Source organism: Parasteatoda tepidariorum, chromosome 10 (genome assembly GCF_043381705.1).
Source record: "Parasteatoda tepidariorum isolate YZ-2023 chromosome 10, CAS_Ptep_4.0, whole genome shotgun sequence".
Classification (NCBI taxonomy): domain Eukaryota; kingdom Metazoa; phylum Arthropoda; class Arachnida; order Araneae; family Theridiidae; genus Parasteatoda; species Parasteatoda tepidariorum.
In genome coordinates, this window is record NC_092213.1 from 77,589,981 (window position 1) to 77,615,574 (window position 25,594).

The 25,594-nt window shown below is 27.2% G+C and overlaps 2 protein-coding genes across 4 annotated transcripts in view; one reads left to right on the plus strand and one right to left on the minus strand.

The window, feature by feature from the left end:
* The window catches only part of LOC107446767 (ATP binding cassette subfamily A member 3), a 45,187-nt gene extending 40,217 nt beyond the window's left edge, over positions 1–4,970 (minus strand). The window contains exons 1-2 of the mRNA XM_043050142.2: positions 4,786–4,970; positions 2,362–2,718 (exon numbers count right to left, since the gene is read on the minus strand). Of these exons, the coding sequence (XP_042906076.1) occupies positions 2,362–2,683 (322 nt within the window). The 5' untranslated portion in view covers positions 2,684–2,718; positions 4,786–4,970. The remainder of the gene's footprint in view (positions 1–2,361; positions 2,719–4,785) is intronic.
* Positions 4,971–4,996: 26 nt separating this feature from the next.
* LOC107446768 (uncharacterized) lies at positions 4,997–25,463 on the plus strand. 3 transcript variants are annotated; one of them, XM_071186864.1, is made up of 7 exons: positions 4,997–5,107; positions 6,908–6,975; positions 8,174–8,340; positions 10,000–10,103; positions 11,902–12,063; positions 14,464–14,675; positions 24,986–25,463. In XM_071186864.1, exons 1-7 carry the CDS (start codon positions 5,090–5,092, stop codon positions 25,131–25,133), a joined length of 879 nt encoding a protein of 292 aa, XP_071042965.1. In that variant the 5' UTR covers positions 4,997–5,089; the 3' UTR covers positions 25,134–25,463. The 3 variants fall into 3 exon arrangements, with proteins under 3 accessions (XP_071042965.1, XP_042906077.1, XP_042906078.1); XM_043050143.2 differs by lacking the exon at positions 4,997–5,107 and adding an exon at positions 5,195–5,413; XM_043050144.2 differs by lacking the exons at positions 4,997–5,107; positions 6,908–6,975 and adding an exon at positions 5,211–5,413.
* Positions 25,464–25,594: the final 131 nt, after the last annotated feature.

A 25,594-nucleotide genomic window follows, 5' to 3' on the forward strand; every position in this document is an offset into this window, starting at 1 on the left:
TTATTCATAAATTAAAATGCTGGATTAGTTTAAAAGAAAATAATGTATGCCATACTTAATACTGATTGTCTTAAGTATGGCATACATTATATATGAACTAGGAAACAAAAATACAAACAACATTTAAAATAGTGCATTACAGATAAAAGATAAATTTCCAAAAATAAAATGTAAGTTTTAAGCAATCATAATTGCTTAGCAAAATAGGTCAACAGAATAGCCTATTTAATGTTGATCACCTTTTATTCCACCTGGAGTTAAGAAACTAGGGGCCATCTTACATTTCTTTAATTTAAAAGGAATTTAAGATGTTTCAAGTTTAATACACCATAACAAGAACAGATATTTGCTAGAAAATGAAATTATCTGACATTTTTTTAATGCAGTTCTTTTAGTACTTAATTTTTTGGAATCTTTTTGTACAAAGAAAATAAATAAAAGTTTGTCCTTTTCATGCATACTAACTAATGATTAAACCAAGTGTATTTACAACATCGCACACGTTGAAAAGGGACTAATTAAATTTATGTTTTGATATTCACACATTATAATAAATGTTGCATTAAAAAGAATGAGATTTTTTAAAAAAAAGTTTTCAAGAATAAGAAGTGATAACTGCGGAATAATTCATTGAAAAAATGATAGAATTATCACCTCAAATAGTGAATATTCAGGTGAGTGATTTCTAGTGCTCATATCAAAATAAATTCCACATTTTAAAGAATCATGTGAAAATAAAAAGAATTAAGTAAAGGAAAAAAAAAAATATCGAAATACTCTAGGATCTGGCTCAAATTGAAAATTTAGATATTTATTAAAAAGAATTAAAGAAAATATTTTTTTAAAAATTCATTGCATTACTCAAAAAAAAAAAAAAATAGTTGTCATAAAAAGCTAATTAAAAGAGAATTTAAATAAAAGAATATTAAGAGGATCTAAAAAATTTTGATAAGCAATAAAATTTCCTTCAACTTATTCAAAAACACTAGCTGGGAGGCACTTTTAGATTAATCAAAAATATAAATGAAGAATATAGAAAAAAGGATGATAATGATGAGAAAAAACAAAACAAACACAATCTCTACAAAAAATACATGAGCCTCAATAGTTCAGGCGATTGAGCGTTTGCCTTCCAATTAGGTGAGCCGGATTTGATTCCGGCGATGGTTGATACAAATTCCGTGTCCGGCTTTCACTGACCACAGCGTTGAAGTGAAATATCTTCCGTGGTAAACGGATCATGGGTTAGAGTTCCCTTACCGTCAGGCTAACCGTGGGAGGTTCTTGTGGTCTTCCTCTCCATGCAATGCGAATGCGAGTTAGTTCCATCAAAAAAGTCCTCCACGAAGGTAAATTTCTTCCAATACTTGATCNATAGTTGTTCCACTTAATAAATATGAACTGTTATTTAAGAAAAGACAATTAACTATTTATTAGCTATTTTATATACTATTTATGAGAAGAAATGACAATGATCAGGAATTACCCCAGTGATCAATAATTACCCCATCTGTAGGGGGCAACATTTGATATAGTTCCTAATAATCAATTATAATGTTTACAGTAGATGTGAAACAATTAAACAAAAGCTTACACTACTTTTATATCAAAGAAAAAGAAAGTAACTCAAAATATTTATTATTAAGAGAAGGAGGGGGATCTTTGCAGAAATATGCACATTTTGAAACCCATGTTTGAAATGGAAAATACAGAAAGCAGTTTAAAAGATACTTATTTTGTCAGATTAAACAAAAAACTATTATTAATTAAATGTAGTGATACTGTAGTAAAGTGTACAAGAATTCTTGTCCATGTCTCAAATTTAAAAAATTTTTTTTTTTTAAAAATAAAACTTAGGTGATCATTATTTACCCCAGAAACAGAGTGATCGTGAATTACCCCGGGTCACCCTACATAAAATACATGAGCCCTGATGTCTCAGGGGATTGAGCGTTTGCCTTCCAATTAGGTGAACCGGGTTTGATCCCGGCAATGGCTGGTCGATACGAATTCCGTCTCCAGCTTGCACTGATCATAGCGTTGAAGTGAAATATCGTCAGTGGTAGACAGATTATGGGTTAGAGTCCCCTTACCGTCAGGCTAACCATGGGAGGTTCTTGTGGTCTTCCTCCCCATGCAATGCGAGTTAGTTCCATCAAAAAGTTCTCCATGAAGGTAAATTTCTTCCAATACTTGATCCAGGAGTTTCCTTGTCTTCTGGATTGGTTTCAAAATTACAAGGATACAGAGTTGAACATTAGTAATCGTAAGCCAAAAAATTGAATCGGATGTTCTACGACAATTATAAAATAAAAAAGTAAAATACACAAATTATAATTTTCAAGTACAAATAACATTTACCTTTTGGAACAACTTTCAAATCATCACAAACTCCTTTCATAAAATCTTCCAGAAAAGGTGTGTTTGGTGTAAATAACAATGTCCATTGGTTTTTATCATATAAAAATGAGGGTGTCAAGTTCTGAGGTAGAGCGTCAATGCCGAAAGGCTCATAGACTGTCACCTGGCTTACATATTCAGAGCTAATGGCAGATCGAACTAGAACAAGAATCAATGAGAAGAAAGCAGGGACACCTAATTCTAGTAATGTCACCCATGGATGACGAATCTGCAGTTTCCAATTCTTCCAAATGAGGAGTAAAAACTGCCTAAATTTGGCCATGGTTCAGATTCCAGATATTATCTAATCCTTTATACCTAAAATGAAATATTTATGATAAAAAAATTACAGAAGTTAGTAGTAAATCTAAATCAAAATTCGATTGTAGAGAAATTTTATTGATATCTTTGAAAAATATTCAATTTTAGATATTTTAAGTACAATTTTGATTCCATTATATGTTTAAGCAAAATTATACATAAAATAATCTTTAATTATGTTTTCAGTGATTGGGAAAAAAGATTTTTTTTTCTCCCTTAAGAAAATTTGATAGGAAAACTGGGCAAAACTTTTTTGTTTATTTGTTGTCTATTTCAAATTTTTGAAACATTTTATTATTTTTTTAATCTTAAGAATCAGTTATTTAGCATTGGAAAACCCTATGACAATTTTAGTCGTAGAACAGAAAATTATCATAAATTCTTTTTTAATAAGGTTGTAGAGAATGCATGAAATAAAATGATAAATTATCACAATATCATAAATAAAACTGTTTGAAAAACTAGAATGCATAGATATATATAAACATTTTAGTCTAATAAAGTTTAAAAAAAATGTGTACAATTTCCTGTATTTTCTCCGGTTTTCAAACAACAGAAAAAAATATCACTACAAAAGCCCTAAAAATAAATGTTTTCATTTTTATTAATGAGCAAACATTATTTAAATTTCAGCAAACTTTAGAATCAGAATAATCTGCAGTTATTAGCCTATTTCAGATAATCTTCATATTTTTAAATAAATATGGGTAAAAGAGATGTCTATTTGATGAAGGTTGGATTTGAAACAAGGGTCAATAGGGGGATGCTCAAACCACCATTAAAAAAGATGTACATCTCAGTCCAATGTGAGTTATTAATCTTTATATATATAAGCTGGTGCAAATCCTCAATTTTTCTCAACTTTTCTTTCATCAATGCTACACTTTTTAACCAGCTTTGTAAAGCTTTTGTCTGATATTATTGCAAATCGCTTTTCTGAACTAATAATAAATTCTAAAAAATTCAATCAATTTTATCTCTCTCAAATTCTTATGCAAACAGCATAAGCTAATTTAATTAAGTTTGTTATACAAATGATCCAAGTTTTTTCTAATATACAATAGACAATCATTTTTACATGTAAATGTGAAACCTTTATTTAGATAAGAACATGTAACAGTGGATAAAGATTTAAAAACACGATCATAATAAATTTTACAAAGAAAAATTTCAAACAACACTTTGTTGCAAAAAGTGAAGAAAAGGAGAAACAAAAAGAAAAAAAAGTCTAACCTCTTAACTTGTATGAGAATAATGATAATGAAAAAATTTGAACTTAATTTCAGTCACTCTATGATCATACTTAAAATTATTTCTATTATAAACAACTATATATTATAACAACTTTAATGTACTAAGAACTCATTCTTATATTTAACTGTAATGATTGAAGTAAACTGGTACTAGTTCTTTAAGTTATATGTTTATATTGCTCAAAATTTTCATTTTAACAAAGCTCCACTTATAAGAGCAAACATGTCAAATACAATTAAAAAAGCATCTTTACATTTGTCAATAACGTTTTATCATTATAAAATTTCAAAAAAATTGATGAAATATTTATTCTTTTTTATTTTTCTTTATATTTAGAACCAGGGCCGTAACTACGCCGGGGCAGTCGGGGCACCGCCCCGGGGCCCCGACGGTCAAGGGGGCCCCATATGAAGGGAACACGCGACATTTTTTCAAAATAGTTATATATATATATATGAAAGAGATTGTGTGAAGATTTGCTAAAATCTTCTTTTTCGTAGTTACAATCGACTTCAACATAGGGTGAAAGACTCTTTCCGAGAATTTATTTCCCTTCCTCAAAAGAGTAAAAACGCTTCACAGAAAAGAGGAACGGAAAGGCATTTTTGAAGCTATACCCCTAATAAGAAACTTTATGTTGTTCTGAAATTAACTTGAATGGGCAAATAAGGTGCCTTTTGAAATTTGGGAAAGTAAAGTGAAAGTGGAAAAATATCTTTATTTTCACTCTATTTTTTGAGGGTAGAAAANTACGGCACTGTTTAGAACATGTCTCTAAAAATTTAACATAAATAAAATATTAGAACTTACAGAAGCTCCATGCAATAAGACGTAACACTTTAAAGGTTAAATAACAATGAAATAACCGATTACAAAATGGAAGTGATGATGTTCGATATTTACTGGTGAACCGTGTTTGTTCCTAATATTTTTATCAATACAAACTGATAAAAATGAACAAAGATAAGCAATAGATTATATTAAAATATCCCTGATCAAAAATGAAGTTGTCAGAATAAGTATTGAATAAAATATTCTTTTCTGTGACATAATTTTTTTTTCCTCTTCTGTAATAAATAAAATTTTTAGCAGAAAAGAATGACGGAACGGGGGAATGACAAATGAATTACGAGTATGAGAGCTTTCTGCGTGAGATAAGTCTCGCTTACAGCTTTTTAATTTCTATTTCCTGCGATATGCAAAGTGAAATGTTTCTCACATGAACAGAAACAAACAGCTGAAAACGTAACAGAAGAAAAGAAATTTGTCATTTTGTTTTGTTTTCATCTTTTCTGAATTAAAACGTGTTATTTACATTTGTTTTCGATTCCTAATTTCTCATATGAGAGTAATGTTGCACGAAAAATTGCAAACAGATATTTTTATTTTAGATGGTGGTTTGGCTACTGAATTGGAAAGAAAGGGTTTTTCTTTGCAAGTAAATCACATGATAAAGTGTTCTTTTATTCTCGTTTTTGTTACAGATGACGAAATTGAAAAAAAAAAGTATCAAATTAGATTACTATTATTAATAAAATAAATAGTACGATTCTAAAGATTTTTTTCATTTTGATTTTTTAATATAAATTTTTTTTCTTCCCGCAGTCTGTCACCATTACATCTCATTTTAATTTATTTTAGTTTGTCATTTCATTTTAAGAGATCTGGGATGATTTCAGGTATCGGAAAAATAATGGCGAAGTTTTGACAAGTTTGAGCGGGGTTCGAAGTTTTGAGCGGGGGGGATATTTTGGTATCGTGATTTGTCATGCTAACTACAATCGCCAAAGCGCCTGAGTTCTATGGGATCTCTATGGCGGAATAATTGCCAAAGTCTTGGCAACTTCCGAGCAGCGGCCCGCGAGAAACTAAAGAAACATCATAGAAAGGATCCAACTCGAAATGTATAACTCGTAGCCACCCTGGGCAAATATCTACATGTATTTTTAAAAAAAATTTGCAAGTTTAAAATCTATTTGGCACCTTGGCAATTGTAGTTGGCGCAACAGATCACAATACGGAAATATTCCTGAGTTGGGGGGGCCCATTAAGTGTTTTTTTAAAATTTTATTTAGTTTCTTGTGAGCCTCTCACTGGAAGTGGGGAGATTTCCGGATTGTGATCAATGGCAAAATAATTTCCAAGTCTTGGCAACTTCCAGGCAGTGGTTCGCAAGAAACTGAAAAGAAACATCAAAGAAAGGGGCCATCTCGAAGGGTATAGCCACCCCAGACAAGCATATATGTTTGTTTGTTTTTTAAAAAAAAGAAAAGAAAAAAGCTTTTTCCAGTTTAAAGTCAATTTGGTGCCTTGGTGATTGTAGTTGGTGAGAAAAAACAAAACATAAGAAAAGGGGACCAAATCGAAGTGTATAATTCTCAGCTACCTTTTTGCAAATCTGTACATGTTTTTTTTTTTTTTTAAATTTACAAGTTTAAAATCTATTTGCTGACTTTGCGATTGTAGTTGGTGCAATGGATAATGAAATCCAAATATGCCCTACCTGTTTATGCTGCATTGTACTTAAAGTACAAAAACTTTAATTGTTTTTGTCAAATGTATTCAATTTTTAATATTTGATTCTGAGTAGTTTGTAAAAGATATAATCAATGTCACGTTAAGTAAGGGATATTCCGATATTGATCTGTTTGTTCTAATTATAATCAACATAGTATCAAAAGAATTTTAAAAGGGATTCTTCTTTATGTTGAGGTTTGCTCAAGGAAAGCTATAAAATGTACCTTTTGACTTCGTCTTCTGTGATATTTTTGTTCAGTTTCTCACATACTGCTATCCAGAAGTTGTTAAATCTTTGATTATTTTGGTGTAAGTGCTGATGCAAAAATATATTCTTAATTTCTTCTTAGCTTATTTTAATTATATGGTATAAAATTGAAATTTTTATTTTTGAATGAATTATTATGAATTTTAGAATGATCCATTATGGAGTGCAAGACTGTTAGTTGAAAATCCTGAAGCTATTGTAGATGTTCATAAAAGGTTATAATAAGTATTATGTATTTCATTTAAACAGCATCAACATAAAATGGGAAAAAATGTGCTATTATATCCAACTAAATTTTCATTTTAAAATTACAAGTAGTTAACTGTAACTGGAAGCAAAAACAAAACACTTGTCAACTCAGAGCAATAATAAAAAATTTCCACTTTAATGCTTGAAAATGCATAGCGAAAATCCTTTTTTATTCTAATTGTAGAAAAAGTACAATGTTTTCTCAAACAGTTTTTTTTAAAAATTCAAATAGATATTAATATCTGTCTGGATTATAATCCATTTTAAAATACTTTGCATCTGCCATTTTATTTCATATTTTTTCTAACCACTATTGAACAGCCGGCTCATTGTTTGTTTTGCAGTTATAAATGTTTAACTTCTTAGTCTTGTAATTTTGAGCCCCACCCCATAGACAAAAAAACTGGATCAAGCATTGGTATAAACTAACCTTCATGGGGGACTTTTTGATGCAATTAATCCGCATATTGTGTTACATGGTGAAGAAAACTATAAAAACAGGTGTAAGCTGAGAGCCGAAATCAAATAAATCCATTAAAGCCCTAGCATGCATCATTAATCTTTTTAAACTATTGGAAATTCAAATGGATTATTTTGTATATTTAGTTTGGCAAGATTTCCAAAACAGTGCTAAAAAACATTATCAATTGCATATTACAATTCACATTATTAGTTACATATAATACATTCCGATTTACATTAAAGTAATTTAGAAATTGCACATCCAATCCACATTTGAGTGATTTGTAAATCACTTTATAAATTGTGATTGCATTTTGTAAATTTCAAATCACTTCACAATTCTCATTAAAATAAATTTCAAAGCATACATCATAAGTTTTTAAGAACTGATTTTTCAATCATGATTGCAATTATAAATATGAAGCAGAAGTTTTTTTTTTCAAGAATATTAAAGTGTCAATGCCGTAGAGTTTTTTAAATATTTTGTTCTTTTTACTTGTGCTTATAGCACCCTTTATTATTTTTAAACAGTTTTATATAACCATCCCTAACATTTTGTCTTGAAAATGTTTAAAACATATATTGGCAGATCTGTAAAAGAAAAAAAAAATTAACTTTTCTATAAGCAATCCAAAACATGTAGTTTAGCATAATACTGTACTTTAGTAACTATCTTTACTGTTTTTCCCCCCACATCTATAGCTATTTAGAAGGTGGAGCTGATATTCTCACAACAGCTAGTTACCAGGCTAGTCGTCAAGGATTTCAAAAATATCTTGGCTTAACTGTTGAAGAAAGTGAAAACATCATAAAATCAAGTGTTTCTCTTGCAAAAAAAGCTAAAGAAGAATTTGGGAAAATTTCCAAAAGTAAAAAAGAAAGCTAGTTTTACTGATTAATCATAAGTCTTATATTTTTATGAAGTTTCTGTTGTGAATTGATCCTGTATTGTATTATTTCCTGATTCAAACTTGATTTACTTTAAGTAGACTTTGTTTAATAGCGTTTTATTGTTCAGAAATTAAATTATTAATTTTGCCAAGGGCGGATGATTTTCTTATTTAATTGAAAACCTTTCAATATATTATGGCCATCCAACAATTTTAGTTTAGAAATTAGTTTAGATTTAGCTTCTAGTTTAGATTTAGTTTAGATTTAGCTTCAAATAAAAGAAATATATTTAATTTACAGCTAGATTAACAAAAATGCAGCAAAAATTAAGCAGCTAGACTAAGCTAATATTAATGATTACTATAAATTATAATAGTGATAACTTGAAACTTATAAGATTTTTTTTATTAGATTTATAGTTTTAATAACAAACTTAAGATACGCTATTTAACTAGTATCAACCAATATGTGTTTCATGTTCAAAACCATATTTTTATAAGCATATTACTTGTTTTCTTTTTATTAGATTTATATTGTCTTTATATTGATATTATCTTATTTATATCTTCATTTTCTTTGTTTTATATTTATCTTTATTTATATTGATATTATCTTTTTATTAGATTTACCTTTTTGCTATTTCAAAAAAATGTAAAAGAAAGGAAGCAAAAGGTTTAACAGTGAAACCTTTAAAAAAGACCACTTCTTGTAGCAACCACCTCTATTTATGACCACTTTAGGGAGGCACAGAATTTTTTCCATTGACTTTGTGTTGAAGAAAACCAACCTCTTTCAGCGACCGTGCAAGTATCTGCACCAAATGCGGAAAAGGTCAAATAAGGAGACACAAAAAAATATTAAAAGAAAAAATTTAACAAAACAAATATATAAGCTAAAATGTATTCAAAATATTTGTGTAAGGCTGGCTCTTATTTAGAGAGCTTTTTTTGATGATACAACCCCATGTTGTTGTCAGAGTGTAATAAAAAAGATGCCAACAATGATTTACTCTTCTTATCTTTTAAAGCTAACTAATTTTTCTGATATAAAATTAAATTCAAATTTAAACAAAAAGCATTATTGTTTATTTATTAAAAATAGCTTTATCATTCATAGTTGGTAAATTTGTTTTTAATCATAATTATATCAGTTAGGATTGTTTTTATAGATGCTAAACTTTATTCAGAGACCCATCTTTTCAAGATGCCAGCAGCAGTGGCACTTCCACACTAAGAAAATGACATTGACTAAAAATCATTTACTTTGGATAATAATTTTGAAGTCAGTGGAGGTAACTCCTAAGAACATCCAACCTCCATCAACTGCTATTTTTCTGTGGAATGGAGTAAGGTCGCTCCTGAAAGGTTTCACTGTATTTACCAAAGTGAAACTAGCTATGAAAGATAATATCATGCAAAAGATTATGTCTAAAACATATTTTTATTTCTTTTTTTTGATGATGATGAATCTTTTGTATTATGAAGTATAAAAATTTCCCATCCTGCTTAATGATGTAATTTTTGTATTTTTTATTAGAATAAAGAGGAAATTAATTTATGTGATCTAAATTCATTAACTAACAGATGTGTGTAGCATTTTTGTTTACATTGTTGATGGTATTAAATTTATGTTTGTAGGTGGTAAGGATATAGTGATTGCTGGATCTGTGGGTTCATATGGTGCAGCAATGGCCGATGGCTCTGAATACACAGGGAGTTTTGTTTCAACTGTAACATTTCAGGTACATGGTTTTTAAGGTAGAATCTTTACTAGTCTGAAAATTTTGATGCCCAATTTGCAATAGTTTAAATACTTTAATTAAAGTCATAAATTTGTAGGGTTTAAATAAAACAAACATTTTGTTTTTCATGATATGAAATTTTATATATTTTTCTTCCAAATACTTTTTATGTAATGATAATTTTTTTACCAACAGATTATTTTCAGATGTCTTTAAGACTCCTGTTTGCTGCCACTCACTAATGATTACGTCACAATAATTCTTCTGTCTTAGAATGAAACAGTTTTTTTTTTATAAAAGTTTAAATTATTCAATTAAAATACATGTATGAGAAAGAGTTCTGTTTGCTCACGGTTGCACCTCCCCTTCCCATATGCAACATTTATTTCTTTAAATGAAATATTTATTTTGAGTCAAATTTGATTGGTAAATAATCCTATATGATTCAGTCTCATATGATTCTATAATATCTCTCATATGATTTTATTATCCTTATCTCATATGATTTCTATTTCCCTTATGATTCTATTAAGATTTGTAAGTGAACATTAATAATTTTGCTTAGTAATAATTTTTTTTAAAAATAACATTTAAAATTAAAAGTCTATTGTTATAGCAAGTTTGGGTAGTTCTCTGTCATAATTTAATACTTTTGTTTGCCAAACAGGCTGATATATTAAATACAATTTGTGCCTGCTGAATCACATGGTACATGAAGCGGATTATTAAGCTCTAAATCATTGAACAAATCTCTTTTATGGTAATTTATAATAGTATGCTAATGTAATTTGTTCCAAAAAATACAAATTGTAAAACAGTTAATAAATTTATGCAAGATTTAAATAAGTTTATTTTAAAATGTAATATAATTAGGTACTGCATTATAATGAACAAACAACTCTTTTAATTTTAAACTCTAAATTTAGTTTGTTATGTCAAAATAAAAAATTTAATAATGGCAGAATAAAATGAAAAAATAAGTATTGCAGATAATTTTTAAATTTTTGGTACCAAAATACCTTACAGGAAAACAATACTTTTATGACTTATATTAATTTTATGCTGATAATGACCAAAAAAATATGGAAATTAATCTGCGAAAACTGGATACTGCCGTGTGAATATTGGCCAATAGCGGATCAACATTTGGAAAACTACACCAACATCACTAGATTTTTAATGTATAGTTAAAAAGATAATTTTATCAAATTTATTATTGGTAACTGTAAAAAAAGGTAAAATATTAAATATTTTCTACTTTTTAAATTAACTCATGATTTTATCAACCTTGCATATTTAGTATCCTTATTTTTTATTCTTTTTTAAGAAATCAATACCTATAACCATTTTAACTTAAAATTTCAGAATGGTTATAATATATAGTTAAATTTGGAGTTAATAATGGTGAAATAAATTTTAAATAAAAAATTTAATTTTTCTTTAATATTATTATGTTATTTACTTTTTCTTATTTAATTTTACATTAATATAATTTAATTCTTTTTTAATTTTTCCTTAATATTATTATATTATTTATGTTGTTTACAAGATTCATCTGTTATGGAAATGAATAAAAAAAAAAGGTAAATAAAATTGTCACATTGGGTCCCTTTAGAAGGAGGTTGTGCACTCTTAGGAAAATTTTTACTTTTTAATTTATCATTATTCTTTTCAAAAACTCATTTGGCGTAACTCTGAGCACCATAAAATTTAATCTTGAATTTATTAGTCTAATGGTTAATTAATTCCAAAATAGCAAACTAAATTTTATTATTTTGTAATTTTGTTTTTTTTACAGGAACTTAAAACATGGCATAGGCACCGTATTCAGTGTTTGGTGAATGCAGGAGTTGATGTTTTGGCTTTTGAAACAATCCCTGCTCAGATGGAAGCTGAAGCTCTTGTGTCTCTCTTAAAGGAGTTTCCTCAAACAAAAGCGTGGTTGAGCTTTTCATGCCAGGTAGCATTGATTTTGTACTTGCACTATTTAATGATCATTTGTTAAGTTTCAAGGTTTTTTTTATACTCAAGTATGACTTTTGTGATAAAATAGACAAAGTGTTGATAACTTGCAGATATAATGAACTGTTTTATCTATCAAAGTATACAACCATATTACATTAACACTTTTGCCTTCTAAGCAGCAGGTTATTCAGTCAAGTAGGATAAAATCGTGGCAAATATGAGTCAATTGCTAGTATGACCAGTTTTACAGCATTTTTGGAATTTAATTGTTTTTCTTTTAAAAAGTTGCCCAAATTTTGAATGAAGTGGTAGTCAGAGAGGGGTTAGTCTACTGAGTATGGAGAAGAAATTGAGAGTCCTGAAGTTTTGCTATAGTCATTTGTGCTGTGTGTGATATGGTAATGCCATATGGTACAATAAAGTGGATACGATGTGGAAATTGTAAACAAATGAATAAAAAAGTGTGGGGAAAAAAATATTTGGCTAATTTATTCAACATTTTTGTTAAAGCAATCCGAATATTTTTAGTTCTGTTTTTCCCCCTGTATAATTTTGTTCTAACTATGTATTACACTTTTAATTACTTTTCGCAGTTCTCAGAATTAAAAGTTGTTAATAGATTCTGAACGATGCATTAAATTTTAAATTTTCGAAATTAGCATCGAATTTAATCCAAGTCAGTCAATTCATGGTCTCCCGGATCAGCTACCAAACTCTGTAAATTCAGTTTAAAAGGATGTTATCCTGATACGATTTTTTTCCCTTGATATTTTAGTCTTGTGTGTCTGTAATAATATAAAAATTTATCATGATATAAGTGTATAATTTTCTTTGTAATTCTTCACCTTTTTTCACTTTAATAACTTCTTTCTTTACCTTTTATATTCTAATTTTCTTTTATGAATCTACAGTTGGTTTCGGCTGGTTGTGCAATGTTGCTTTAAACCTTCCTGTTCTTAGTCTAAGACTTAGATGAGTTTCATTATGGTTAGATCAATGCAATTGATCTAAATATAGTAAAATTACAATTAACCTACATATGAACACTTCTTTAAAGGAACGAATAATTAAATTAATAGTATCTAAATCTGAATTCTATTGATATTATGCTATATGTGCTAAATATTAACTACTTATGTTGTATATTTTCCTATATAATCAAAATGATAATTTAGGACATCAGATTATCTTTTAATAAATTTATTAGACAAACTAAAGGCATTGTGTGTGTTACATTTTATGAATAATTTTAGATTTCATGTTTAAGAAAATGTCCTTTTGTTGTAGAAATATTTCATAGAAGCATAAGAAAACACTTGGATATTTGAAATTTTATTTTAAGGATGGATAAATAAAATTTAATACTTACTTTAACCTATTTTTTGTTAATGTAATAGCACAGTTCTGTATGTTAGTGTTTTAAACATGCCTCAAAACTCTAATTTTTTTTTTTTAAATATCTTTAACTTAGTAATATACATAACGTTTATTACTGCCATTTGTGAAGGATATTATCAAGTATCTGTTCTATTTAAACTTTTTATTCATATTTTTATTTGTTAACAGCTAGATACAGTTTAAATTTTTTTAATTTGGTGTTACATTTTCTCAGTTAATATCATGAATTCCCAAAACTGGCCCTTTTGGTTGGAAACAAATATTTTTTAATTCATTTATATGTAAAAAACTTTTGCTATTATTAATGTTATTACCTGTCACTAGACAAAATTATAAACTACGCTAAAATTTTTTACTATGAATTAAATTTAAACTTAATTGTATTTTAAGAGCTGAAAGTTTAGAACTATCCTTTCTACATTTTTAGAAATGCCAATAATACAACATAACGATAAAGTTCTTGATATATGTGAATCTTCATTTCTATTTAGTTTATAAAAAGCTTGCTATTGCATTTGTCAAATTTGTTTTGTATTACTGATTGTTATCTAAGTATATTTAAAAATATGATTTTAGTTTGTTTTTATTTGGAGAAATAGTTTCATTAGTACTATACATTGGAGAATATATGAATATATGTATGCACACAACCATTGTTTTTATCGTCATTATAATTTTTGTTAATGTTATATTTAAAAACGTGTGTTGTTTTTAAATATAGCATTACATTCTGTGGCTTAATATTTATTATTTGTTCTAGTCCCCCATTAATCATATCCCTAATAATATATAATTATTTTCTGGAAAACTTTAAAAGTTTTTTTCCCACAAAATTTAACTGATTTAAAGCATCAGCGTTTGCAAATATTTTAATGTTACTAGCTTAGAAATTAAAATAGTAAGAATTATTATTATTTTTGTAGCAACAAAAGAAAAAGTATTTTTACAAAAAACATTAAAACTTCCATGCGTTAATGACATTCTTTGTCTTCTATAGTCTATGGACAAGACCGCTCATGGGGAAGATGTGGGAGAAGCATCTAAAGTTTGTGCTGAGGCATCCAATCCTTCTCAACTGATTGCCATTGGTGTCAACTGCTGTTCTCCCGAGTTTGCTGTGAACCTCTTGAAAAATATTCATTCTGCTTTACCTCACTATCCTTTAATTGTTTATCCAAATAGCGGTGAGCTATGGGATACTCACACTGGGTATGTATTAAAAGTAATTATAAAGGTAAACATTTCATTCTTATCCTTTTTTAGCTATTAACCCCTTCCCTTACCAATTGTTTTGAAGAAGATCAATGCAACAAATCAGCATATTTTATTTTATTTCAGTAATAAATACAAGGAACAAAAACAAAACATAATGCACAAGTTTTATGTTGAAATTTGAATTTTTTTGTGTGTAAAAAAAACGTTTAATTTACCATCACGTTTACTCTCCTGGTTATCTAGGGCAAATGATAAAAGTTAAATATTAGCCTTTGTAAGATAGTTTTTAAAACAAAGGACAATGCAAAGTGATACTTTCTATATGCCAATGAAGTGATATGCCATTTTTTAGTCTTTTTTTTCTTTGTAAATTCAGCAATCATCGTATATACAATCGCCCAAAATACGTGTACAGTCCCACAATCCAACAGCAAAACTCCCAAACAAAACTCGCCAAACTTCCAATCATAGCCAGGGGTCTGTTTAGAAAAAAATTTGGGTGCGTTAACGAACCCTTCACGAAATATCTTTTCATAAAAACGGACCCTTCACAAAATATTTTAACTTAAAAACGAACCCTTCACAAAATGATTTTTCTTTTAATTGGACCCTTCACAAATTTGATTATCTTCATTATTGTTTTGTTAATCGAATAAACCCTTCCCAGGGCAGTAAACAAGAAAGACGGATGTAAACGAATTAAGTTTTGTCTTCGGCAGACGATTCTTCCACTATTCGTCCTAAATGAATATTCTGCTTTCAGCAGTATAGGCTAAATACCAAATATTTGTATGTTGCATCTCTAGTTTAGAAGCAGCAATTGCTGTTTATTTTTGAAAATTTAATTTTTTTGCTATAATTTTACAGTGCAGAGCATAATCTTGTATCTATTTAAAATTTAAAAACTCATTGAAAAAGTGTTTTGCAATAACTGGACCCTACTTGCACAAATTCATAAAAGCGAACCCTGGTTGAAAGAATGTGAGTAATTTTTTCCCAATTTCGCGAAAAACGGACCTTTCACAAAATGTCTGGACCGACCCCTGATAGCAGATTACAATTTTTTCATTTTTTTTTTGGTTCCGGACGATAAAAACCGTGATAAAACAAAACATACGGACAAATTCTACTACGCCCGAGTTATCTTGGAATAATAAATATTTGCAATACATACATACCCGAGTTAACTCGGGACAATCAGGGAAGTGGTTAACTTTGATGTTTTAATACAGTTACAGAAAGTCTAATTTTTGAAGAAGAAAAATCAGAGAAGTGTTAGAGCACTGTATTTTTTAAATTTTTTTTTTGTTATTACCGAAACTTAAGAATAATTTCCTTGAAAAAATGGTCAATCTACTTGCAATAACTACAAGTGGCTAAATGAAGTCCCATATAAATAGTTATCTATATAGTGAAAGGAGAGTCTGCACCACCCTCTCCCACCTAGCTACCGGCCATCTAAAAGGTTTACTTTTTTCTGAAGGAACTAAAACCTACCCCCTCTGCCCTAAATCCCATCTACACCAGGCTTCTGCCGATCATATCCTGGACTGTCTTGGCCTTCTCTGGGAAGACATCTACTCTTTTCCTCTTTTGGTCTTTGATTTCATTCTGGTCAACGGGTTTATAGATATGGTCTGACTTCGTCAGGCCAGATGAGTATAAGCAACAACATGTATTTAATGTTATCTAAATGACTAGTTATTATTTCACTATCAAATAACTTTCTTAAATGATTTTTTGCAATCTGTGTCCTGTACAACAAACTTCTCACTTACATTTTCTATCAGAAAGTACCTTTCAAATTTTATTAACCATTTCTACAAACATTTATAATTCAAAAATGTATGGTTTTATTATTTTTCTGTATGGTTTTATTATGATACAAAGAATTTCAAATTAAGATGGTGTTATTTATAGATTCAATTTATCAATTGCAGTTTTCTTCCTTTTTAAACCTTTTTTTTAATAAAACGAGATGCATTAAAATATTTTTTAACTAAGTTATTTTATAACAATAATTTGAATTTATGCAAACTAATATTTGTTTTAACAGTTTTTTACCCAAAATGTGTCTTGCAGAAATAAATTTTATTGAAAAGTCAAAAGTTACAAATTAAAGTGTTTGGTTTAAATTTATTTTCTCCTTTTTAAATATTTTTTTTAATAAGAAGTATTAAGATATTTCTTAAACGACTCATCATTTTAAAATAGCATATTCTAAGCAATCTTGATTGAGAAATTAAATTTTTTTTAACCAATTTCAACACAAAATGAGTCTTTTTTATGATATATTTTATTCAAAAAGAAAAAAAGTTTAATCATACAATTTTGGAAAAAATTCTTTTCCCCTCTTTCTGATAATAAAAAATATTCTTTTCTAAAATAAGATGTATCAAAATATTTTTTTAATAGCGAGTTAAATATTTTAAAGCAACAGTTAGCAAGTTATTGTTATTGAGAATCTCAATTTCATTTACTCATTTATAGCCCATAATATCCCTGGGCTGTAATATATTGTTTTCAGACGCAAAAGTTTAAAAGAATCATTTGCTTGAAAAAAGAAAGAAAAAAAAAGCATTTTTGCTTTTATATTTTAAAATATGTTTTCAATAAAGTAATAACTAAAAATAATAAAGTAAGAACTAAGTAAAGAGAAGTAACTTTAAAAATTGAAGTAAGATATATTCAAATATTTTAGGGCAATATTATTTTAGTACATTAGTTTAATTTATGTTCACTTGAAAACCAAATTTATTTTAACAATTCATTTTTCACTATATATCTTTACTTTTAATATTTCCTTTAAAAGCACAATTAAACACAGTACTTTTAGAATCATTTGCTAACAAAAATGCGTGTATGTGTCTTGTTCTTAATATTTAGTTTAAAATTAGTTGTTATTTATGTAAATATCTATCATTGTTATATCAAACTTCTTTTAAAAAAAAGTCAAGAATTGATGTTTTATGCATAAATTTCTGCATATTTTACTGATATTTTATACATACAAAATGTGGACAAAATAATGAAAACCTTTCTATACTAATACATTTTTTCATATTTTTCAATAAATGCTTAAAGAACCATTTTATAATTTCACAACTGTTTAGATCATGCAATTTCTCAAACTTATCAATGAAGTTTAAAGCTTTTAGAGGTATAGAGACCAAAAATAAATCACAAGCATAAAATAGTGTTTATTAACACCCTATATCCAAAAATGTAGCAATAAATTAGTAACTCATAGCAATTATTTAGTTAATATATGCAATAATTACATGAAATTTTGTGAGCCTTGCTTGAATATTTAAAGAGATGTGGACTTTTTTTATAAAAGCTAATTTTTTTGTCTTGCCTTTTTTTTGCGACAACTTTTTTTTGCTACAAAATATTCAACAAAATTAAACAAAATTTTTAAAGCAATTTAAAATTAGTTAAAAAAAATTAGTTTTAAAATATGAGAAAAATTCGTATAAATTACACAAGATATGAGTAATTAAAGTAGTTCTTTTTGTGCATGTGAGGGGAAAATTTGTATTTTTTTTCTTAATTTTGCAGAAAAGCGTATTTGACAACTAAAAAAAAAGTCCAATTATAATATCTTAAAAAGTTTAAAGCAATTTTCTTCGTAGTTTTTGTACTTTTTAAAAGAAGCTCAAAATATAAGGGTTTTCCACATTCATTTTGTACAATTAAATAAGATTTATTAAAAATGACACTGGGGATCATCCTCCTAAAAGTAACTTTTCTTTCGTCTGTTTTCTCTCCATAAATCATATTTCCATGTTTCGTGTATGAACGTTTATTATAGGGCATTATCATTTGTTATTTAATTTTGTCTTATGATACAAAATTATGTTTGTAGAATGTCTCTTATCATTTTGAGTTTCTTTTAAAAAGTACAAAAACTACTTAGACAATTGTTTAAAACTTTTTAAATTTTTAAGGTATTCAAATCTGATTTTTTTTTATTAGTTGCCTTGTACAATTTTTTACAAAATGAAGGGGAAAAAAAATTCAAGTTTTTGGCGTGCATGAGCATTATAAAAGAACTATTTTAGTTACTCATATTTTGTGTAATTTTAAATGAATTTTTCTCAAATTTTAAAATAATAATTTTCTAACTAATTTTAAATTTTTCTAAAAATTTTGTTTAATTTTATAGAATATTTTTAAAGTTATAAAGCAAAAAAACTTAAGACAAAATTTTTTATTTTTTATAAAAGTGTCTATATTGCCATAAGTATTTAGGCTAGGCTTGCAAAGTTTTTGCACTTATTGCAAATTAATAACTAAAATAATTTCTACAAGTCACAAATTTATTGATACATTTTTTGACATAGAGTGTACAAAAACACTTTTTGTCGTTTTTAATTTATTATTGGTCCTACAAATCTCTAAAAGCTTTTAACTTCATTAATAAGTATGAGAAATCACATGATCAAAACACTTAAGCTATAAAATAATTATTTTGGTATTTTTTGAAAAAATATGAAAGAATTATCAGTATTAAGTACTTCCATTATTTTGTCCACTCCCTGGATGTACTTGGATGTAAAACTTTCGTAAACAACTTTTAAAATGATTAGTCAGAATTTCTTCAGTTGTGACTTTGGAGCTTTCGTATTGACTTAGACATCCTTAAACCGCATTCACAAAAGTTTTTTAGTTTTGAATGTTGTGAATGTAAATCATTAACTATATTCTTTGGACAAATCTCTTACTTACTTTTTGATTTTTAGACTAAAAAAGTTACTGAAAAAATGAGGCTTAAAGAGGAAGGCAGTAAGAGNGAGAGCCAGAGAGATACTTTATAAGCTTATATTCATGATTAATATTCATTTTTTATTAGTAAATAGTTGTTATAATCATAAACTCAAGAAAGAAAGACATATTTGTAAATTTTGTTATTTAATTGCATATTTGTTAATTAATTGCATCTCCAGGTCATTATAGGTATGTGTAAAATTTTAAATATATTTTAAGTAAACTAAGAAATATTGAGGAAAAGGAAAGAAAACTTGTTTAAATTTTTTTCTAATTTTTCAATTTAAATTGTTTATTTTTTTAACTCAAGAAATTTTCCGGAATTTCAACTTGGGCTCACAATCACCCCTGAATTAAGCAACCATCGTATATATAATCTCCCAAAACACGTGTACAGTCCCACAATCCGCAAACAAAACTCCGCAAACTTCCAATCATAGCAGATTACAATTTTTTATTTTTTTGGTTCCGGACAATAAAAAACGTGATAAAACAAAACATGCAGACAAATTCTATTACGCCCAAGTTATCTTGGGATAATAAATATTTGCAATACATACATACCCAAGTTAACTCGGGACAATCAGGGAAGTGGTTAACTTTTATGTTTTAATACAGTTATAGAGAGTCTAATTTTTGAAGAAAAAAAATCAGAGAAGTGTTAGAGTACTGCATTTTTTAATTTTTTTTGTTATTACCTAAACTTAGAATAATTTCCTTGAAAAAATGGTCAATCTACTTGCAATAACTACAAGTGGCTAAATGAAGTCCCATATAAATAGTTATCTAATGTTCTTGATCTGGTATATTAATAATCATTTATACTATCATAGCATTATATTTTGTGATATTATTTATGCTTTTGTATAATTATAAATTAATGTATAAGTCTCTATGGCAACGACTTGGCAGACAGCCTGACTAAAGAGGGTTGCAACCATTCACACCCTACCTCTTCTGATCTCACCTATCTTGAACTTTACTCCCTAAAGAAATCCCAGCTTCTCAGGGACTGGCTGATTCCCCCCACCCACCATTGGTACAAAATAAGCGTAGTGTTTCTTTGACTCTTCCATTTGAAAGGAGAGTCTGCAACACCCTCTCCCGCCTTGCTACCGGTTATCGAAAAGGTTTACTATTTCCTGAAGGAACTAAAACCTACCCCCTCTGCCCTAAATCCTATCTACACCAGGCTTCTGCCAATCATATCCTTGACTGTCTTGGCCTTCTCTGGGAGGACATCTACTCTTTTCCTCTTTTGGTCTTCAATTTGATTCAGGTCAACGGGTTCATAGATATGGTCCGACTTTGTCAGACCAGATGAGAATAAGCAACAACATCTATTTAATGTTAACTAAATGGCTAGTTATAATTTCACTATCAAATAACTTTCTTAAATTATTTTTTGCAATCCGTGTCCTGTACAACAAACTTCTCACATTTTCTATCAGAGGGTACTTTCAAATTTTATCAACCATTTCTACAAACATTTATAACTGAAAAATGTACGGTTTTATTATTTTTCTGTATGGTTTTATTATCATACAAAAAATTTCAAATTAAGATGGTGTTATTTATAGATTCAATCTATCAATTGCAATTTTCTTCCTTTTGAAATATTTTTTTTAATAAAACGAGATGCATTAAAATATTTTTTAACTAAGTTATTTTGTAACAATAGTTTGAATTTATGCAAACTAATATTAGTTTTAACAATTTTTTACCCAAAATGTGTCTTGCTGAAATATATTTTATAGAAAAGTCAAAAATTATAAATTAAAGTGCTTGGTTTAAATTTATTTTCTCATTTTTAAGTATTTTTTTAAATAAGAAGTGTCGAGATATTTTTTAAACGACTCATTATTTTAAAAAAGCATATTCTAAGCAATCTTGATTGAGAAATTAAATTTCTTTTAACCAATTATAGCACAAAATATGTCTTTTTTATGATATATTTTATTCAAAAAAAAAAAAAAAGTTTAATCATACCATTTAGTAAAAAATTCTTTTTCCCCCTTTCTGATTTTAAAAAGATTCTTTTCTAAAATAAGATGCATCAAAATATTTTTTTAATGGCAAGTTGCATATTTTAAAGCAACAATTAGTAAGTCATGGTTATTGAGAATCTCAATTTCATATACTCATTTATAACCCATAATATGCCTTGGCTATAATATTGTGTTTTCAGACGCAAAAGTTTAAAAGCTTTGCTTGAAAAAAGAAAGAAAAAATCATTTTTGCTTTTATATTTTAGAATGTGTTTTTAATAAAGTAAGAACTAAAAATAATAAAGTAAGAACTAAGTAAAGAGAAGTAACTTTAAAAATAAAGTAAGATATATTCAAATATTTTAGTACAATAGTTTAAGTTATGTTCACTTGAAAACCACATTTATTTTAACGATTCATTTTCCGCTATATATCTTTACTTTTAATATTTCATTTAAAAGCAAAAGTTTAAAATTAAACACTGTATTTTTAGAATCATTTGCTAACAAAAATGTGTGTATGTGTCTTGTTCTTAATATTTTGTTTAAAATTAGTTGTTATTTATGTAAATATCTATCATTGTTATATCAAACTTCTTTTAAAAAAAGTTAAGAATTGATGTTTTATGCATAAATTTCTGCATATTTTACTGATATTTTATACATAAATACAAGTTAATGTACAAAAGGTGGACAAATAATGAAAACCTTTCTATACTAATACATTTTTTCATATTTTTCAATAAATGCTTAAAGAACCATTTTATAATTTCACAACTGTTTAGATCATGCAATTTCTCAAACTTATCAATGAAGTTTAAAGCTTTTAGAGGTATAGAGACCAAAAATAAATCTCAAGCATAAAATAGTGTTTATGAACACCCTATATCCAAAAATGTAGCAATAAATTAGTAACTCGTAGCAATTATTTAGTTAATATATGCAATAATTACATGAAATTTTGTGAGCCTAGCTTGAATATTTAAAGAGATGTGGACTTTTTTTATAAAAGCTAATTTTTTTGCCTTGCCTTTTTTTTTGCGACAACTTTTTTTTGCTACAAAATATTCAACAAAATTAAACAAAATTTTTAAAGCAATTTAAAATTAGTTAAAAAAAATTAGTTTTAAAATATGAGAAAAATTCGTATAAATTACACAAGATATGAGTAATTAAAGTAGTTCTTTTTGTGCATGTGAGGGGAAAATTTGTATTTTTTTTCTTAATTTTGCAGAAAAGCGTATTTGACAACTAAAAAAAAAGTCCAATTATAATATCTTAAAAAGTTTAAAGCAATTTTCTTCGTAGTTTTTGTACTTTTTAAAAGAAGCTCAAAATATAAGGGTTTTCCACATTCATTTTGTACAATTAAATAAGATTTATTAAAAATGACACTGGGGATCATCCTCCTAAAAGTAACTTTTCTTTCGTCTGTTTTCTCTCCATAAATCATATTTCCATGTTTCGTGTATGAACGTTTATTATAGGGCATTATCATTTGTTATTTAATTTTGTCTTATGATACAAAATTATGTTTGTAGAATGTCTCTTATCATTTTGAGTTTCTTTTAAAAAGTACAAAAACTACTTAGACAATTGTTTAAAACTTTTTAAATTTTTAAGGTATTCAAATCTGATTTTTTTTTATTAGTTGCCTTGTACAATTTTTTACAAAATGAAGGGGAAAAAAAATTCAAGTTTTTGGCGTGCATGAGCATTATAAAAGAACTATTTTAGTTACTCATATTTTGTGTAATTTTAAATGAATTTTTCTCAAATTTTAAAATAATAATTTTCTAACTAATTTTAAATTTTTCTAAAAATTTTGTTTAATTTTATAGAATATTTTTAAAGTTATAAAGCAAAAAAACTTAAGACAAAATTTTTTATTTTTTATAAAAGTGTCTATATTGCCATAAGTATTTAGGCTAGGCTTGCAAAGTTTTTGCACTTATTGCAAATTAATAACTAAAATAATTTCTATAAGTCACAAATTTATTGATACATTTTTTGACATAGAGTGTACAAAAACACTTTTTGTCGTTTTTAATTTATTGTTGGTCCTACAAATCTCTAAAAGCTTTTAACTTCATTGATAAGTATGAGAAATCACATGATCAAAACACTTAAGCTATAAAATAATTATTTTAGTATTTTTTGAAAAAATATGAAAGAATTATCAGTATTAAGTACTTCCATTATTTTGTCCACTCCCTGGATGTACTTGGATGTAAAACTTTCGTAAACAACTTTTAAAATGATTAGTCAGAATTTCTTCAGTTGTGACTTTGGAGCTTTCGTATTGACTTAGACATCCTTAAACCGCATTCACAAAAGTTTTTTAGTTTTGAATGTTGTGAATGTAAATCATTAACTATATTCTTTGGACAAATCTCTTACTTACTTTTTGATTTTTAGACTAAAAAAGTTACTGAAAAAATGAGGCTTAAAGAGGAAGGCAGTAAGAGTATCAGAAAAGTATCCTAATGAAAGAAATATAAAAAAAATGTTTCTGTAACTTTAACAGCCAGTTATAGTAATACATTCAATTAAGATAAGGATATTCTGGATATATAATTCTCATGATTCCTGTGGCAGAATTTTTTCGAGCTATCTGCAGCAAAACTCTCTTATCATTCTGCAAGATAATTTTAATAATAACAAACATGAATGTTACCAATTTAAAATAACAAAAACTCTATGTTTACAAAAAAAAAAGAAAAACTATAAAATATTTTTTTCAATTGAATAATAATTTTTTATTCTAATATTATGGGTGATATTCTTTCATTTTGTTGGGGGGGGTGCACAAATTATTTCCTTCTTCACATTTTTTAAATCACAATTAAAAAAAACTAAAAATCATGAAATCCGTAGTAGTAATTGCCTAAAAACGATGACAGCAAAATCATGCGAATCTGATTCTTCAAATGCTTGTTTGGTTTCGAGATTAGGCTGTTGTAATAAATAATATTGCATAAAAAATATCTGATTTAAAAACTATGGAGAAATCAATATCAATAACTGCCAAAAATTGAATCGAAATATTGCCTTAATATTGCACAATTCGAATTTTCCATATTGTTTGAAATATATCGGGATATTTAAAAAAACATGTGAAAATCAATATCAACAACTGCCGAAAATACAGATTTGAATATTACCTGTAAATTTCAGTAGAAAGGAAAATTAAAATTTTTTGCTTTTTAGTAGAAAATTTTTTCTGCAAGAGTTCTGCAACAATGTTGCTGCGATTCTGCCACAGGACTCATGTTATTAATATGAATTATTAGATCAATCCTGGAAATTAATAACCATGCCTTGTGTGTATAGAATGTTTTATCCAAAAGTCTTCTATTTATAATGTCAAAATTTATGCATTTTAAGTGTGTATAAAAAATTTAATTTTTGAATTTAAAATAGTTGAATAAAAAAAAAAATTTCTGCAAAGTCTTATTTTGTGTTAAACAATACAATAATTGCATATCTGCATCTTTTTATTTTGAAAAAGATTTTTTAACTGAACTGTAACTGTTTTCTTTCTTAGGTGGAAAGGAGAGAAAGTGAATCCAAATCGTGTCTATTTAAATGAATGGGTTGCAGCAAATGCTAAAATAATTGGTGGATGCTGCAGAACCAGCCCCGAAGATATTGCAGATGTTTATGAATTTGTTCAAGCAAAGAAAAAGGATTAATTGCACCAAACATAAAAAAATAACAATCCCTCTAAAAAAGTTGATTGTTAGGATTGAAAAGATGATTGAGAGTTTTTTATTTCGAATATATCTGTGATATAGATTGATAATTTGTGATTTTTAGAATAGATGTGATGTCTATTTTATGTGATAATTTTAAAACTTTATATTAATACTATACATATCAGAAGTTGTGTAATGAAATAAATAAAAAATTAAGTTTGATTTGTTAATAATTTATAAAAATGTATAGAAATGCATATTTTATACATATTTAAACATTGTTTCAGTGAAATATATATTTTATTAATAAAAGTTTTTAATATATTTTTTCATGTGGTATGCATTGTTTAAAAGTAATGTATTGTACTTTTGCAAAAATAGCTAAACTTCTCTATTTTCAGAAATTTTACAGTAGAGACAAAAAAAGAGTTATAAATTACATCTCTTATCAAATGTTA

What these genes read in the sequence shown, in the direction of transcription:
- LOC107446768 (XM_043050143.2), top strand. Translation starts at nt 5,318, where the DNA reads ATGAGAGTAATGTTGCACGAAAAATTGCAAACAGATATTTTTATTTTA. An exon ending in ATTGTAGATGTTCATAAAAG is followed by an intron (nt 6,976 to 8,173) that starts GTTATAATAAGT and finishes CCACATCTATAG; the next exon opens with CTATTTAGAAGGTGGAGCTG. An exon ending in ATTTGGGAAAATTTCCAAAA is followed by an intron (nt 8,341 to 9,999) that starts GTAAAAAAGAAA and finishes TTATGTTTGTAG; the next exon opens with GTGGTAAGGATATAGTGATT.